Raw genomic sequence first — 18,581 nt, forward strand, 5'->3', positions numbered from 1 at the left:
CAAGGCCTGTACGTCCCGGAAAAGGGTGTACTTGTACGCTGTAGCCAAGGCCTGTACGTCCTGCCACACGGATACTTGTACGGTGTAGCCAAGGCCTGTATGTCCTGACACAGGGATACTTGTACGCTGTAGCCAAGACCTGTATGTCCTGCCACATTGATACTTGTACGCTGTAGCCAAGGCATGTATGTCCTGCCACACATGTACTTGTATGCTGTACCCAAGGCCTGTATGTCCTGCCACACGGATACTTGTACGCTGTAGCCAAGGCATGTATGTCCTGCCACACATGTACTTGTATGCTGTACCCAAGGCCTGTATGTCCTGACACAGGGATACTTGTACGCTGTAGCCAAGACCTGTATGTCCTGCCACACAAGTACTTGTACGCTGTAGCCAAGGCCTGTACGTCCTGCCACACATGTACTTGTATGCTGTACCCAAGGACTGTATGTCCTGACACAGGGATACTTGTACGCTGTAGCCAAGGCCTGTATGTCCTGCCACACGGATACTTGTACGCTGTAGCCATGGCATGTATGTCCTGCCACACATGTACTTGTATGCTGTACCCAAGGCCTGTATGTCCTGACACAGGGATACTTGTACGCTGTAGCCAAGGCCTGTACGTCCTGCCACACATATACTTGTACGCTGTAGCCATGGCCTGTATGTCCTGCCACACGGATACTTGTACGGTGTAGCCAAGGCATGTACGTCCTGCCACACATGTACTTGTACGCTGTAGCCATGGCCTGTATGTCCTGCCACACGGATACTTGTACGGTGTAGCCAAGGCCTGTATGTCCTGACACAGGGATACTTGTACGCTGTAGCCAAGGCATGTACGTCCTGCCACATGGATACTTCTACCGTGTAGCCAAGGCCTGTACATCCTGCCACACGGATACTTATATGCTGTGCCCAAGGCATATATGTCCTGCCACACATGTACTTGTACGCTGTAGCCAAGGCCTGTATGCCCTGCCACACATGTACTTGTACGCTGTACCCAAGGACTGTATGTCCTGACACAGGGATACTTGTACGCTGTAGCCAAGACCTGTATGTCCTGCCACACGGATACTTGTACGCTGTAGCAAAGGCCTGTATGTCCTGACACAGGGATACTTGTACGCTGTAGCCAAGGCCTGTATGTCCTGACACAGGGATACTTGTACGCTGTAGCCAAGACCTGTATGTCCTGCCACATTGATACTTGTACGCTGTAGCCAAGGCCTGTATGTCCTGCCACACGGATACTTGTACAGTGTAGCCAAAGCCTGTATGTCCTGCCACACAAGTACTTGTACGCTGTAGCCAAGGCCTTTACCTCCTGCCACACAGAGATACTTGTACGGTGTAGCCAAGGCCTGTAAGTCCTGACACACGGATACTTGTACGCTGTAGCCAAGGCATGTACGTCCTGCCACACGGATACTTGTACGTTGTAGCCAAAGCCTGTATGTCCTGCCACACATGTACTTGTACGCTGTACCCAAGGACTGTATGCCCTGACACAGGGATACTTGTACGGTGTAGCCAAGACCTGTATGTCCTGCCACATTGATACTTGTACGCTGTAGCCAAGGCCTGTATGTCCTGCCACACGGATACTTGTACGCTGTAGCCAAGGCATGTACGTCCTGCCACACATGTACTTGTACGTTGTAGCCAAAGCCTGTATGTCCTGCCACACATGTACTTGTACGCTGTACCCAAGGCCTGTATGTCCTGCCACACGGATACTTGTACGCTGCGGACAAGGCATGTACGTCCCGGCACACATGTACTTGTACGCTGCGGCCAAGGCATGTACGTCCTGCCACACATGTACTTGTACTCTGTAGCCAAGGTCTGTATGTCCTGCCACACGGATACTTGTACGGTGTAGCCAAGGCCTGTATGTCCTGGCACACATGTACTTGTACGCTGTAGCCAAGGCCTGTATGTCCTGCCACACATGTACTTGTACACTGTAGCCAAGGCCTATATGTCCTGCCACACATGCACTTGTACGCTGTAGCCAAGGCCTGTACGTCCTGCCACATATGTACTTGTACGCTGTAGCCAAGACCTGTATGTCCTGCCACACAGATACTTGTACGCTGTAGCCAAGGCCTGTAAGTCCCGCACACATGTACTTGTACGCTGTAGCCAAGGCCTGTATGTCCTGCCACACGGATACTTGTATGCTGCGGCCAAGGCATGTACGTCCTGCCACACATGTACTTGTACGCTGTACCCAAGGCCTGTATGTCCTGCCACACGGATACTTGTACGGTGTAGCCAAGGCCTGTATGTCCTGCCACACATGTACTTGTACGCTGTACCCAAGGCCTGTATGTCCTGCCACACGGATACTTGTACGGTGTAGCCAAGGCATGTACGTCCTGCCACACATGTACTTGTACGCTGTACCCAAGGCCTGTATGTCCTGCCACACGGATACTTGTACGGTGTAGCCAAGGCATGTACGTCCTGCCACACATGTACTTGTACGCTGTACCCAAGGCCTGTATGTCCTGCCACACGGATACTTGTACGGTGTAGCCAAGGCCTGTATGTCCTGCCACACGGATACTTGTACGGTGTAGCCAAGGCCTGTATGTCCTGCCACACGGATACTTGTACGGTGTAGCCAAGGCCTGTATGTCCTGCCACACGGATACTTGTACGCTGTACCCAAGGCATGTACGTCCTGCCACACATGTACTTGTACGCTGTACTCGAGGCCTGTATGTCCTGCCACACATGTACTTGTACGGTGTAGCCAAGGCCTGTACGTCCTGCCACACATGTACTTGTACGGTGTAGCGAAGGCCTGTATGTCCCGCACACGTACTTGTACGCTGTACCCAAGGCCTGTATGTCCTGCCACACGTATACTTGTACGGTGTAGCCAAGGCCTGTATGTCCTGCCACACGGATACTTGTACGGTGTAGCCAAGGCATGTACGTCCTGCCACACATGTACTTGTACGGTGTAGCCAAGGCTTGTATGTCCCACACACGTACTTGTACGCTGTACCCAAGGCCTGTATGTCCTGCCACACATGTACTTGTACGGTGTAGCCAAGGCTTGTATGTCCCACACACGTACTTGTACGCTGTACCCAAGGCCTGTATGTCCTGCCACACGGATACTTGTACGCTGTACCCAAGGCCTATACGTCCTGCCACACATGTACTTGTATGGTGTAGCCAAGGCCTGTATGTCCTGCCACACATGTACTTGTATGGTGTAGCCAAGGCCTGTATGTCCTGCTACACGTGTACTTGTACGCTGTAGCCAAGGTCTGTATGTCCTGCCACACATGTACTTGTATGGTGTAGCCAAGGCCTGTATGTCCTGCTACACGTGTACTTGTACGCTGTAGCCAAGGCTTGTATGTCCCGTCACACATGTACTTGTATGGTGTAGCCAAGGCGTGTATGTCCTGCCACACGGATACTTGTACGGTGTAGCCAAGGTATGTATGTCCTGCCACACATGTACTTGTATGCTATAACCAAGGCCTGTATGTCCTGCCACACGGATACTTGTACGGTGTAGCCAAGGCCTGTATGTCCTGCCACACAAGTACTTGTACGCTGTAGCCAAGGCCTGTACCTCCTGCCACACAGAGATACTTGTACGGTGTAGCCAAGGCCTGTATGTCCTGACACACGGATACTTGTACGGTGTAGCCAAGGTATGTATGTCCTGCCACACATGTACTTGTACGCTATAACCAAGGCCTGTATGAGTTTCTGGCATATTTAGACCTGTATACTGGGTATCAGAAGACTCAGGAATATCGTGAAAATATGTCAGTGCGAAACCGGAACTTTCTTTTGGAAAAGTTTCATGAGTGGAACCACTGTTGTTATTGTTTCTTTGAATTTGTTTCTTGTGTAGACTTGCAATGAAAGCCTCTTTACCGATTGCCGTTTTACACAACAATGCTTAAACATATCACTACGCAGTATCACTACTCAGTATCACTACGCAGTATCACTATGACCAATACAGGGAATCGTTTGATTCCCTTAAATCATTTAAACTGAATGGGCAAACAAAGGGTGTAGATCCAGTTCAGCTCTTCAGAGAAAAATAAATAAACGAATGCAAATGATTTATGGGGACGGTCCTTTACAAAGTCACTATATGACTGTCAAGAAACCCAACTTGTCTGTGAGCCACTGTATAATCAACAAACCCAACTTGTCTGTGAGCCACTGTACAGTCAACAAACCCACCTTGTCTGTGAGCCACATCAGTTAACAAACCCACCTTGTCTGTGAGCCACTGTACGGTCAACAAACCCACCTTGTCTGTGAGCCACATCGGTTAACAAACCCACCTTGTCATCAGTTAACAAACCCACCTTGTCTGTGAGCCACTGTACATCAGTCCACAAACCCACCTTGTCTGTGAGCCACTGTACATCAGTCCACAAACCCACCTTGTCTGTGAGCCACTGTACATCAGTCCACAAACCCACCTTGTCTGTGAGCCACTGTACAGTCAACAAACCCACCTTGTCTGTGAGCCACATCAGTTAACAAACCCACCTTGTCTGTGAGCCACTGTATAGTCAACAAACCCACCTTGTCTGTGAGGCACTGTAAATCAGTCAACAAACCCACCTTGTCTGTGAGCCACTGTATAGTCAACAAACCCACCCTGTCTGTGAGCCACTGTAAATCAGTCCACAAACCCACCTTGTCTGTGAGCCACTGTACATCAGTCCACAAACCCACCTTGTCTGTGAGCCACTGTACAGTCAACAAACCCACCTTGTCTGTGAGCCACATCAGTTAACAAACCCACCTTGTCTGTGAGCCACTGTACAGTCAACAAACCCACCTTGTCTGTGAGCCACATCAGTTAACAAACCCACCTTGTCTGTGAGCCACTGTACAGCAGTCAACAAACCCACCTTGTCTGTAAGCCACGGTACAGCAGAGTCAACAAACTCACCTTATCTGTGGGCCACTGTACAGCAGTCAACAAACCCACCTTGTCTGTGAGCCACTGTACATCAGTCAACAAACCCACCTTGTCTGTGAGCCACTGTACATCAGTCAACAAACCCACACTGTCATCAGTTAACAAACCCACCTTGTCTGTGAGCCACTGTACATCAGTCAACAAACCCACCTTGTCTGTGAGCCACTGTACATCAGTCAACAAACCCACCTTGTCTGTGAGCCACTGTATAGTCAACAAACCAACCTTGTCTGTGAGCCACTGTACATCAGTCAACAAACCCACACTGTCATCAGTTAACAAACCCACCTTGTCTGTGAGCCACTGTACATCAGTCAACAAACCCACCTTGTCTGTGAGCCACTGTACATCAGTCAATAAACCCACCTTGTCTGTGAGCCACTGTACATCAGTCAACAAACCCACCTTGTCTGTGAGCCACTGTATAGTCAACAAATCCACCTTGTCGGTGAGCCACTGTACAGTCAACAAACCCACCTTGTCTGTGAGCCACATCAGTTAACAAATCCACCTTGTCTGTGAGCCACTGTACAGTCAACAAACCCACCTTGTCTGTGAGCCACATCAGTTAACAAACCAACCTTGTCTGTGAGCCACTGTATAGTCAACAAACCCACCTTGTCTGTGAGCCACATCAGTTAACAAACCCACCTTGTCTGTGAGCCAATGTACATCAGTCAATAAACCCACCTTGTCTGTGAGCCACTTTACAGCAGTCAACAAACCCACCTTCTCTGTGAGCCACTGTATAGTCAACAAACCCACCTTGTCTGTGAGGCACTGTAAATCAGTCAACAAACCCACCTTGTCTGTGAGCCACTGTATAGTCAACAAACCCACCTTGTCTGTGAGCCACTGTAAATCAGTCAACAGGCCCACCTTGTCTGTGAGCCACTGTAAATCAGTCAACAAACCCCTCTTGTCTTTGAGGTACTGTACATCAGTTAACAAACCCACTTTGTAAGTGGGCCACTGTAAAGCAGTCAACAAACCCACATTGTCTGTGAGCCACTGTATAGTCAACAAACCCACCTTGTCTGTGAGCCACTGTAAATCGGTCAACAGACCCACCTTGTCTGTGAGCCACTGTAAATCAGTCAACAAACCCCTCTTGTCTTTGAGGTACTGTACATCAGTTAACAAACCCACCTTGTCTGTGAGCCACTGTTAATCAGTCAACAAACCCACCTTATCCGTGAGCCACTGTAAAGCAGTCAACAAACCCACATTGTCTGTGAGCCACTGTCCATCAGTTAACAAACCCACCTTGTCTGTGAGCCACTTTACATCAGAGTCAACAAACCCACCTTGTCTATGAGCCACTGTACGGTGTTTCCACAGCTGGGTCCACTTCTCAAACCTCATCCCACAGTCCTGCTCACTGCACACATACCCTGAAGCATGACAGATAAATATTATACAGCCAAGGTGAATTTGACCGAGATCTCCACATATCGTGATGAGACAAATCTAAATCTGAATTTAGTCACATTTCTGTAGCATAAAGATCCAAGCACAAGGTTTAATGACCCTAGCATACAACATACAGCAAAATCCCTTTATCTTAAAACATGAAAGTCTTGATATGTAATTTACGGACATTTTCCCCACGGTAGATTAGAATATAAGCCAAAGTGTAACAAAATAAAGTGACTAACAAGCATCTACTTACGTGACTACATACATTCATGGACTTTCTGATGCCTCTGTAAGTGACTACGTACCTTCATGGACTTTCTGAGGCCTCTGTAAGTGACTACGTACCTTCATGGACTTTCTGAGGCCTCTGTAAGTGACTACTTACCTTCATGGACTTTCTGAGGCCTCTGTAAGTGACTACATACCTTCATGGACTTTCTGATGCCTCTGTAAGTGACTACATACCTTCATGGACTTTCTGATGCCTCTGTAAGTGACTACGTACCTTCATGGACTTTCTGATGCCTCTGTAAGTGACTACTTACCTTCATGGACTTTCTGATGCCTCTGTAAGTGACTACATACCTTCATGGACTTTCTGATGCCTCTGTAAGTGACTACGTACCTTCATGGACTTTCTGAGGCCTCTGTAAGTGACTACTTACCTTCATGGACTTTCTGATGCCTCTGTAAGTGACTACGTACCTTCATGGACTTTCTGAGGCCTCTGTAAGTGACTACTTACCTTCATGGACTTTCTGAGGCCTCTGTAAGTGACTACGTACCTTCATGGACTTTCTGATGCCTCTGTAAGTGACTCTGTATCTTCATGGACTTTCTGATGCCTCTGTAAGTGACTACTTACCTTCATGGACTTTCTGATGCCTCTGTAAGTGACTACATACCTTCATGGACTTTCTGATGCCTCTGTAAGTGACTCCGTATCTTCATGTACTTTCTACTCCCTCTGTAAGTGATTACTTACCTTCATGTACTTTCTGATGCCTCTGTAAGTGACTGGCAGTTTTGAAGGCTTTATTGCAGTTTTCCACCATACACCTGTTTACAAAAAATATCAGTTATCGTCACACCAGGAATTACATGAATTTCTAACCCTTTTGTTCCATGATTACATGCAGGTGTCACTTTTCCTTCTGAGCTTGATTGACAAAATCTTACAAGTGGTAAAAGCAAATGTTAAAACCAGGTTTGTCCCAAATTAATCACATTGAGAATTGAGCATTTAAAAGTGATACCCAGAACAAAGAGAGACCTCAAACCAACTAGTCTCCAAGTGTTCCTGTTTACAATCAGCAGAGAAAACTTACAGGTATGGGTTCACATGGGTGTGTTCTGTCTCGTGACACTTCAGCTGATGATGTTTCTTAAAAGTCTTGTCACAGCCTTCATAATGGCACTGAAAATAATAAAACATGATGCAAACATTCAACTACAATAATGTTCATCTGACGCAGTCTACAGAGTTTTAAGGTTTACAGATAACGACTATGTCATATACACACATCTAAAGCTTGTGAAACACTAATATCTTCCAGCAGTTAAATGGCTTAGTGATGAACAATATAAGAAACATAAACTGAGCTTCATAAACTGTAAAAAGTAAAGCCTTGCAGTTACATTGTTTTTTCAACTGATAGGATTTGTATTTTTGCTTTGATGTCTGGGATATTAGAGCTTGAACTGATATTTCTGTATGAAAAAACCTATAAAGCAAGAATGGGTAAATTCTCTTTAAACGATAATAATGATACAAGATGTACATAATGTTTGAAAAGAATTTGTTTCTGATGCTTGGTTTGAAACATTACAGATACATGTTTACATGTCTATTAATCTGTTGACTTACATGGACACGTATCAAGTGTATGTGTGTCCATGAGCAAAACTGGTTGCACAGGATTAACAAATATGGACGTTTTCAGGAATCAAAGCTATCAGTTATATATAGGTTGTTCACCTTTTTCCAAAAGGAAATCTGTATCTATGTGGGCATGATCAATAAATATCTATAACTAGAAGTGTGTTTCCAGGCAAAATGATGGCTCACAGATTTCTGTGAGAAAGGAATGTGGAACAGAGCCAGCAAAAGTCACAGGTTGAGCCTATATGATCGTCCCACATTTGAGCCTTTATGATCTCGTCCCAGATTGAGCTTATATGATCTTGTCACAGACTGAGCCTATATGACCTCGTCACAGGTTGAGCCTATATGATCTTGTCACACATTTGAGCCTATATGATCTTGTCCCAGATTGAGCTTATCTGATCTTGTCACAGACTGAGCCTATACAATCTCGTCACAGACTGAGCCTATAGGATCTCATCACAGATTGAGCCTATATGATCTCATCACAGATTGAGTCCATATGATCTCATCACATATTTAGCCTATATGATCTTGTCACAGATTGAGCCTATATGATCTCGTCACAGATTGAGCCTATAGGATCTCATCACAGATTGAGCCTATAGGATCTCATCACAGATTGAGCCTATAGGATCTCATCACAGATTTAGCCTATATGATCTTGTCACAGACTGAGCCTATATGATATTGTCACAGGTTGAGCCTATATGATCTTGTCACAGATTTGAGCCTAAATGATCTCGTCACAGGTTGAGCCTATATGCCTCCTGAACATTGTAAAGGTCACTTCGCTTAACATACCTTGTCCAGTGATATTATATATGTACAGCTTTCAAATGAACAGTCTAGCAATGGTTACTGTTGTGTATGATGTAATAAACATGAAAACTGTTAATCCCGTTGGTAAAGTTTAAAGGTCACTGAGTTTCGTAACAACATGTCACTTTCATCTAAGCCCAGGAACATTTTCTGATATGATATTACAAGCAAACCTGTTTCTCATTACACTAGCATGATGGCCATCAGGTTGTGTTCAGGCTCTCTTTGACAGCTGAACGATGTCCCATTATTCAGTGTTAATATAAGCAATATGAACTCTTATGGAACAGTACCATGAGCAAAGCTTGCCATGTAGGCATTGATAATGATACGTGTGGGTAATTGCCCGGTCCGTTGGTCATTCCGGTGATGTACATGTAACTAAACACCTGATAATCAGCATTGTGGGAGGACAACATATGACAGCGTGGACGCGAAGATCAAAGATGACACAAGTAAATGTATACAGTGCCAGAGCAAATGTGCAAAGACTAACCACAATCAATATCCTGCAAACACTGAGTAGATCTAGTCCTGTTTGATGAAGGTGAAGATCAGTAAATAAAGCAAAATGTAAGACAACCGTAGACCGATAACCGTAGACCGATAACCGTAGACCAATGCTTTTGGACGGACACGAACATGTGCTAATTTGGTACAAGATGGTCACATGATCAAGGAAGCTGAGGCAAACATGGCTACAGTATACTTGTTCATGTTTCAATTGTAAAACAACTAATGTTTATGTCTGCATGATAAAACACCTAATGTTTACATGGTAAAGCACCTAATGTGAATGTTTAAAAGGTAAAACACCTAATGTTTACATGGTAAACACGTAATGTTTACGTTTACATGGTAAAACATCTAATGTGTACGTTTACAAGGTAAAAACCTAATGTTTACATTTGCATGGTAAAACACCTAATGTGTATGTTTACATGGTTAAACACCTAATGCCTACGCTTGCATAGTAAAACACCTAATGTGTACATTAACAAGGTAAAACACCTAATGAGATGTTTACATGCCAAACACCCTAATTTTTACATTTACATCATAAAACAACTAATGTTTATGTTTACAAGGTAAAACACCTAATGTTTACATGGTTAAACACATAATGTTTACGTTAACATGACCAAACATTGGTTATTTTCCAGTATTTTCATGTACTTGTGGTAAGCAGCTTAATATCATGTGCTAAGATAGTTAGAATGAGATTCATCCCATTGGCCCTTGTTCACTGATTGGCTGGTGTTGAAAAACATTCCTTAGAATTTTTTTACTTTATGTGACAGCAGTAAGGTTTGTGGGTGGAGGAAACTGGAGAGTCTGGGAAAAACCTGAGTGCTTGGAGGAAGCCTGAGTGCCTGTTGGGAAACTTGAGTGCCTGGAGAAAACCTTAGTGCTTGGAGGAAACATGAGTGCCTGGAGAAAAACTAAGTGCCTGGAGGAAACATGAGTGCCTGGAGGAAACACGAGTGCCTGGAGGAAACACGAGTGCCTGCAGAAAACAACTGACCTTTGGGAAATAAGAAACAAACCTCTTAACATAAAGTCTCCAGAGCTGGATTTGAACACATGGATTCATTTCACTAGGACGTGATGAATGCAAGCCAGTGCTTTAACCATCTGAGCCAGGGGGCCAATGTGTGACTAGAGAATACTCTATGTTCTATCTGAATATATGCACAGCTATATCATACAGCTGTGCTTCACTGGCTGAGATGGTTAAAGTGTCAGACTGTTGACCCTGAGGTCACGTAGTCGAATCTAGCTCTTGCAGTTCTGAGTGTGGCTTTATGTCAGGAGGTTGGTCTGTTACCCAATGAACGTCAGGGGTTTACACCTGGCACTCAAGTTTTATCAATCCATAAAACACACTGCCGTCATTCAAGTGAAAAGTTATAACAGCATTAAAAACACAATTAAATAAATAAAAAAATAACTTAACACTCCCACCAGGAAATTGTCTGTCACATACGCTCTGATGCCTGTCCAAATATACTGCTACATTGAAACATCCATATGTGGATAATACCAACATTGGATAAGCATAATTCTGATAGTCTGCCATTCCACCTGTACATGTGTGACGCACGATAGCAGAGAGTTAGGAGACAAATTCATGCAATGTTTCCATATTGTTCGGTTCCATAACAACCGAGGTGTTCACACTGCATTTGTATTGGCGACGTAAATAGAACATACATGTACCAGTGGACATAAAGGATAGGTGTACCAGCTGAAAGGTGCTCTGAGCACTGACTGACAACATACATGTACCAGTGGACATAGAGGATAGGTGTACCAGCTGAAAGGTGCTCTGAGCACTGACTGACAACATACATGTACCAGTGGAAATAAAGCATAGGTGTACCAGCTGAAAGGTGCTCTGAGCACTGACTGACAACATACATGTACCTGTGGACATCAAGGATAGGTGTACCAGCTGAAAGGTGCTCTGAGCACTGACTGACAACATACATGTACCAGTGGACATACAGGATAGGTGTACCAGCTGAAAGGTGCTCTGAGCACTGACTGACAACATACATGTACCAGTGGAAATAAAGGATAGGTGTACCAGCTGAAAGGTGCTCTGAGCACTGACTGACAACATACATGTACCAGTGGAAATAAAGGATGGGTGTACCAGCTGAAAAGTGCTCTGAGCACTGACTGACAACATACATGTACCCGTGGAAATAAAGGATAAGTGTACCAGCTGAAAGGTGCTCTGAGCACTGACTGACAACATACATGTACAGTGGACATAAAGGATAGGTGTACCAGCTGAAAGGTGCTCTGAGCACTGACTGACAACATACATGTACCAGTGGAAATAAAGCATAGGTGTACCAGCTGAAAGGTGCTCTGAGCACTGACTGACAACATACATGTACCTGTGGACATCAAGGATAGGTGTACCAGCTGAAAGGTGCTCTGAGCACTGACTGACAACATACATGTAAAGTGGACATAAAGGATAGGTGTACCAGCTGAAAGGTGCTCTGAGCACTGACTGACAACATACATGTACCAGTGGAAATAAAGGATAGGTGTACCAGCTGAAAGGTGCTCTGAGCACTGACTGACAACATACATGTACCAGTGGAAATAAAGGATGAGTGTACCAGCTGAAAGGTGCTCTGAGCACTGACTGACAACATACATGTACCCGTGGAAATAAAGCATAAGTGTACCAGCTGATAGGTTCTCTGAGCACTGACTGACAACATACATGTACCCGTGGAAATAAAGGATAGGTGTACCAGCTGAAAGGTGCTCTGAGCACTGACTGACAACATACATTTACCCGTGGAAATAAAGGATGGGTGTACCAGCTGAAAGGTGCTCTGAGCACTGACTGACAACATACATGTACCCGTGGACATAAAGGATAGGTGTACCAGCTGAAAGGTGCTCTGAGCACTGACTGACAACATACATGTACCCGTGGAAATAAAGGATAGGTGTACCAGCTGAAAGGTGCTCTGAGCACTGACTGAAAGCATACATGTACCTGTGGACATAAAGGATAGGTGTACCAGCTGAAAGGTGCTCTGAGCACTGACTGACAACATACATGTACCAGTGGACATAAAGGATAGGTGTACCAGCTGAAAGGTGCTCTGAGCACTGACTGACAACATACATGTACCCGTGGAAATAAAGGATAGGTGTACCAGCTGAAAGGTGCTCTGAGCACTGACTGACAACATACATGTACCCGTGGAAATAAAGGATGAGTGTACCAGCTGAAAGGTGCTCTGAGCACTGACTGACAACATACATGTACCCATGGAAATAAAGGATAGGTGTACCAGCTGAAAGGTGCTCTGAGCACTGACTGACAACATACATGTACCAGTGGAAATAAAGGATGGGTGTACCAGCTGAAAGGTGCTCTGAGCACTGACTGACAACATACATGTACCTGTGGACATCAAGGATAGGTGTACCAGCTGAAAGGTGCTCTGAGCACTGACTGACAACATACATGTAAAGTGGACATAAAGGATAGGTGTACCAGCTGAAAGGTGCTCTGAGCACTGACTGACAACATACATGTACCAGTGGAAATAAAGGATAGGTGTACCAGCTGAAAGGTGCTCTGAGCACTGACTGACAACATACATGTACCAGTGGAAATAAAGGATGAGTGTACCAGCTGAAAGGTGCTCTGAGCACTGACTGACAACATACATGTACCCGTGGAAATAAAGCATAAGTGTACCAGCTGATAGGTTCTCTGAGCACTGACTGACAACATACATGTACCCGTGGAAATAAAGGATAGGTGTACCAGCTGAAAGGTGCTCTGAGCACTGACCGACAACATACATTTACCAGTGGAAATAAAGGATGGGTGTACCAGCTGAAAGGTGCTCTGAGCACTGACTGACAACATACATGTACCCGTGGACATAAAGGATAGGTGTACCAGCTGAAAGGTGCTCTGAGCACTGACTGACAACATACATGTACCAGTGGAAATAAAGGATAGGTGTACCAGCTGAAAGGTGCTCTGAGCACTGACTGAAAGCATACATGTACCTGTGGACATAAAGGATAGGTGTACCAGCTGAAAGGTGCTCTGAGCACTGACTGACAACATACATGTACCAGTGGACATAAAGGATAGGTGTACCAGCTGAAAGGTGCTCTGAGCACTGACTGACAACATACATGTACCCGTGGAAATAAAGGATAGGTGTATCAGCTGAAAGGTGCTCTGAGCACTGACTGACAACATACATGTACCAGTGGACATAAAGGATAGGTGTACCAGCTGAAAGGTGCTCTGAGCACTGACTGACAACATACATGTACCCGTGGAAATAAAGGATAGGTGTACCAGCTGAAAGGTGCTCTGAGCACTGACTGACAACATACATGTACCCGTGGAAATAAAGGATGAGTGTACCAGCTGAAAGGTGCTCTGAGCACTGACTGACAACATACATGTACCCATGGAAATAAAGGATAGGTGTACCAGCTGAAAGGTGCTCTGAGCACTGACTGACAACATACATGTACCAGTGGAAATAAAGGATGGGTGTACCAGCTGAAAGGTGCTCTGAGCACTGACTGACAACATACATGTACCTGTGGACATCAAGGATAGGTGTACCAGCTGAAAGGTGCTCTGAGCACTGACTGACAACATACATGTAAAGTGGACATAAAGGATAGGTGTACCAGCTGAAAGGTGCTCTGAGCACTGACTGACAACATACATGTACCAGTGGAAATAAAGGATAGGTGTACCAGCTGAAAGGTGCTCTGAGCACTGACTGACAACATACATGTACCAGTGGAAATAAAGGATGAGTGTACCAGCTGAAAGGTGCTCTGAGCACTGACTGACAACATACATGTACCCGTGGAAATAAAGCATAAGTGTACCAGCTGATAGGTTCTCTGAGCACTGACTGACAACATACATGTACCCGTGGAAATAAAGGATAGGTGTACCAGCTGAAAGGTGCTCTGAGCACTGACCGACAACATACATTTACCCGTGGAAATAAAGGATGGGTGTACCAGCTGAAAGGTGCTCTGAGCACTGACTGACAACATACATGTACCCGTGGACATAAAGGATAGGTGTACCAGCTGAAAGGTGCTCTGAGCACTGACTGACAACATACATGTACCCGTGGAAATAAAGGATAGGTGTACCAGCTGAAAGGTGCTCTGAGCACTGACTGAAAGCATACATGTACCTGTGGACATAAAGGATAGGTGTACCAGCTGAAAGGTGCTCTGAGCACTGACTGACAACATACATGTACCAGTGGACATAAAGGATAGGTGTACCAGCTGAAAGGTGCTCTGAGCACTGACTGACAACATACATGTACCCGTGGAAATAAAGGATAGGTGTACCAGCTGAAAGGTGCTCTGAGCACTGACTGACAACATACATGTACCCATGGAAATAAAGGATGAGTGTACCAGCTGAAAGGTGCTCTGAGCACTGACTGACAACATACATGTACCCATGGAAATAAAGGATAGGTGTACCAGCTGAAAGGTGCTCTGAGCACTGACTGACAACATACATGTACCCGTGGAAATAAAGGATGGGTGTACCAGCTGAAAGGTGCTCTGAGCACTGACTGACAACATACATGTACCTGTGGACATCAAGGATAGGTGTACCAGCTGAAAAGTGTTCTGAGCACTGACTGACTACATACATGTACCCGTGGAAATAAAGGATAGGTGTACCAGCTGAAAGGTGCTCTGAGCACTGACTGACAACGTACATTTACCCGTGGAAATAAAGGATGGGTGTATCAGCTGAAAGGTTCTCTGAGCACTGACTGAAAGCATACATGTACCAGTGGAAATAAAGGATAGGTGTACCAGCTGAAAGGTGCTCTGAGCACTGACTGACAACATACATGTACCAGTGGAAATAAAGGATAGGTGTACCAGCTGAAAGGTGCTCTGAGCACTGACTGACAACATACATGTACCAGTGGAAATAAAGGATGAGTGTACCAGCTGAAAGGTGCTCTGAGCACTGACTGACAACATACATGTACCTGTGGAAATAAAGCATAGGTGTACCAGCTGATAGGTTCTCTGAGCACTGACTGACAACATACATGTACCCGTGGAAATAAAGGATGGGTGTACCAGCTGAAAGGTGCTCTGAGCACTGACTGACAACATACATTTACCCGTGGAAATAAAGGATGGGTGTACCAGCTGAAAGGTGCTCTGAGCACTGACTGACAACATACATGTACCCGTGGACATAGAGGATAGGTGTACCAGCTGAAAGGTGCTCTGAGCACTGACTGACAACATACATGTACCAGTGGAAATAAAGGATAGGTGTACCAGCTGAAAGGTGCTCTGAGCACTGACTGAAAGCATACATGTACCCGTGGACATAAAGGATAGGTGTACCAGCTGAAAGGTGCTCTGAGCACTGACTGACAACATACATGTACCAGTGGACATAAAGGATAGGTGTACCAGCTGAAAGGTGCTCTGAGCACTGACTGACAACATACATGTACCAGTGGAAATAAAGGATAGGTGTACCAGCTGAAAGGTGCTCTGAGCACTGACTGACAACATACATGTACCAGTGGAAATAAAGGATGAGTGTACCAGATGAAAGGTGCTCTGAGCACTGACTGACAACATACATGTACCCATGGAAATAAAGGATAGGTGTACCAGCTGAAAGGTGCTCTGAGCACTGACTGACAACATACATGTACCCGTGGAAATAAAGGATGGGTGTACCAGCTGAAAGGTGCTCTGAGCACTGACTGACAACATACATGTACCTGTGGACATCAAGGATAGGTGTACCAGCTGAAAAGTGTTCTGAGCACTGACTGACTACATACATGTACCCGTGGAAATAAAGGATAGGTGTACCAGCTGAAAGGTGCTCTGAGCACTGACTGACAACGTACATTTACCCGTGGAAATAAAGGATGGGTGTATCAGCTGAAAGGTTCTCTGAGCACTGACTGAAAGCATACATGTACCTGTGGAAATAAAGGATAGGTGTACCAGCTGAAAGGTGCTCTGAGCACTGACTGACAACATACATGTACCCGTGGAAATAAAGGATAGGTGTATCAGCTGAAAGGTTCTCTGAGCACTGACTGAAAGCATACATGTACCAGTGGAAATAAAGGATAGATGTACCAGCTGAAAGGTGCTCTGAGCACTGACTGAAAGCATACATGTACCCGTGGACATAAAGGATAGGTGTACCAGCTGAAAGGTGCTCTGAGCACTGACTGACAACATACATGTACCAGTGGACATAAAGGATAGGTGTACCAGCTGAAAGGTGCTCTGAGCACTGACTGACAACATACATGTACCAGTGGAAATAAAGGATAGGTGTACCAGCTGAAAGGTGCTCTGAGCACTGACTGACAACATACATGTACCAGTGGAAATAAAGGATGAGTGTACCAGATAAAAGGTGCTCTGAGCACTGACTGACAACATACATGTACCCATGGAAATAAAGGATAGGTGTACCAGCTGAAAGGTGCTCTGAGCACTGACTGACAACATACATGTACCCGTGGAAATAAAGGATGGGTGTACCAGCTGAAAGGTGCTCTGAGCACTGACTGACAACATACATGTACCTGTGGACATCAAGGATAGGTGTACCAGCTGAAAAGTGTTCTGAGCACTGACTGACTACATACATGTACCCGTGGAAATAAAGGATAGGTGTACCAGCTGAAAGGTGCTCTGAGCACTGACTGACAACGTACATTTACCCGTGGAAATAAAGGATGGGTGTATCAGCTGAAAGGTTCTCTGAGCACTGACTGAAAGCATACATGTACCTGTGGAAATAAAGGATAGGTGTACCAGCTGAAAGGTGCTCTGAGCACTGACTGACAACATACATGTACCAGTGGAAATGAAAGATAGGTGTACCAGCTGAAAGGTACTCTGAGCACTGACTGACAACATACATTTACCCGTGGAAATAAAGGATAGGTGTATCAGCTGAAAGGTTCTCTGAGCACTGACTGAAAGCATACATGTACCAGTGGAAATAAAGGATAGATGTACCAGCTGAAAGGTGCTCTGAGCACTGACTGACAACATACATGTACCCGTGGACATAAAGGATTTTTGTACCAGCTGAAAGGTGCTCTGAGCACTGACTGACAACATACATGTACCCGTGGAAATAAAGGATAGGTGTACCAGCTGAAAGGTGCTCTGAGCACTGACTGACAATATACATGTACCAGTGGACATAAAGGATAGGTGTACCAGCTGAAAGGTGCTCTGAGCAATGAATGACAACATACATGTACCACATACAAGGAAAGTCATTGTTGATATATTCGAAGTGATCACAAGTTATTGCTCAGATAATCAGACGAAGTGATCACAAATTATTGCTCAGATAATCAGATGAAGTGATCATGTCATTGTTCAGATAATCAGACGAAGTCATCACAAGTTATTGCTCAGATAATCAGACGAAGTTATCACAAGTTATTGTTCAGATAATCAGACGAAGTCAGCACAAGTTATTGTACAGATAATCAGACGAAGGGATCACAAGTTATTGTTACTACACTACTGGCATCACAGAATGTTGGAACTATGAACCAAAGCTTGTCTGCCAGTTTGCACCTTAGTACAAAAAAAACTTTCTTACCAAAACTACAAATGTCTTAAATTCCAGCTTACTTTTACTTCTTTTTACTTCTGTGAGGTAAAGTGTACAAGTGACAAAACACCACATAGGAGAAAATAATGATATTCAAGAGTTCAAAAGGGATTACCAGGCTTGTTGGCTGCTATTAGAAAACTTCTCAACTGAACTCAAATTTTGCGTTACAAACCAGACATTGAACATTCACAATTCCAATAGAATATCTTCAGTATAAAATGACTCTCAAATTTAACTAGTACGTATAAGCATCC

The 18,581-nt window shown here is 44.8% G+C and overlaps 1 protein-coding gene across 1 annotated transcript in view; it reads right to left on the minus strand.

Annotated features, from left to right (window-relative positions):
* LOC135473784 (transcription factor IIIA-like) overlaps window positions 1–18,581 on the minus strand; it is a 34,470-nt gene that overhangs the window by 10,116 nt on the left and 5,773 nt on the right. The window contains exons 4-6 of the mRNA XM_064753677.1: window positions 7,744–7,832; window positions 7,401–7,474; window positions 6,304–6,390 (exon numbers count right to left, since the gene is read on the minus strand). Of these exons, the coding sequence (XP_064609747.1) occupies window positions 6,304–6,390; window positions 7,401–7,474; window positions 7,744–7,832 (250 nt within the window). The remainder of the gene's footprint in view (window positions 1–6,303; window positions 6,391–7,400; window positions 7,475–7,743; window positions 7,833–18,581) is intronic.

Source organism: Liolophura sinensis, chromosome 8 (assembly GCF_032854445.1).
Source record: "Liolophura sinensis isolate JHLJ2023 chromosome 8, CUHK_Ljap_v2, whole genome shotgun sequence".
Taxonomy (NCBI): Eukaryota; Metazoa; Mollusca; class Polyplacophora; order Chitonida; family Chitonidae; genus Liolophura; species Liolophura sinensis.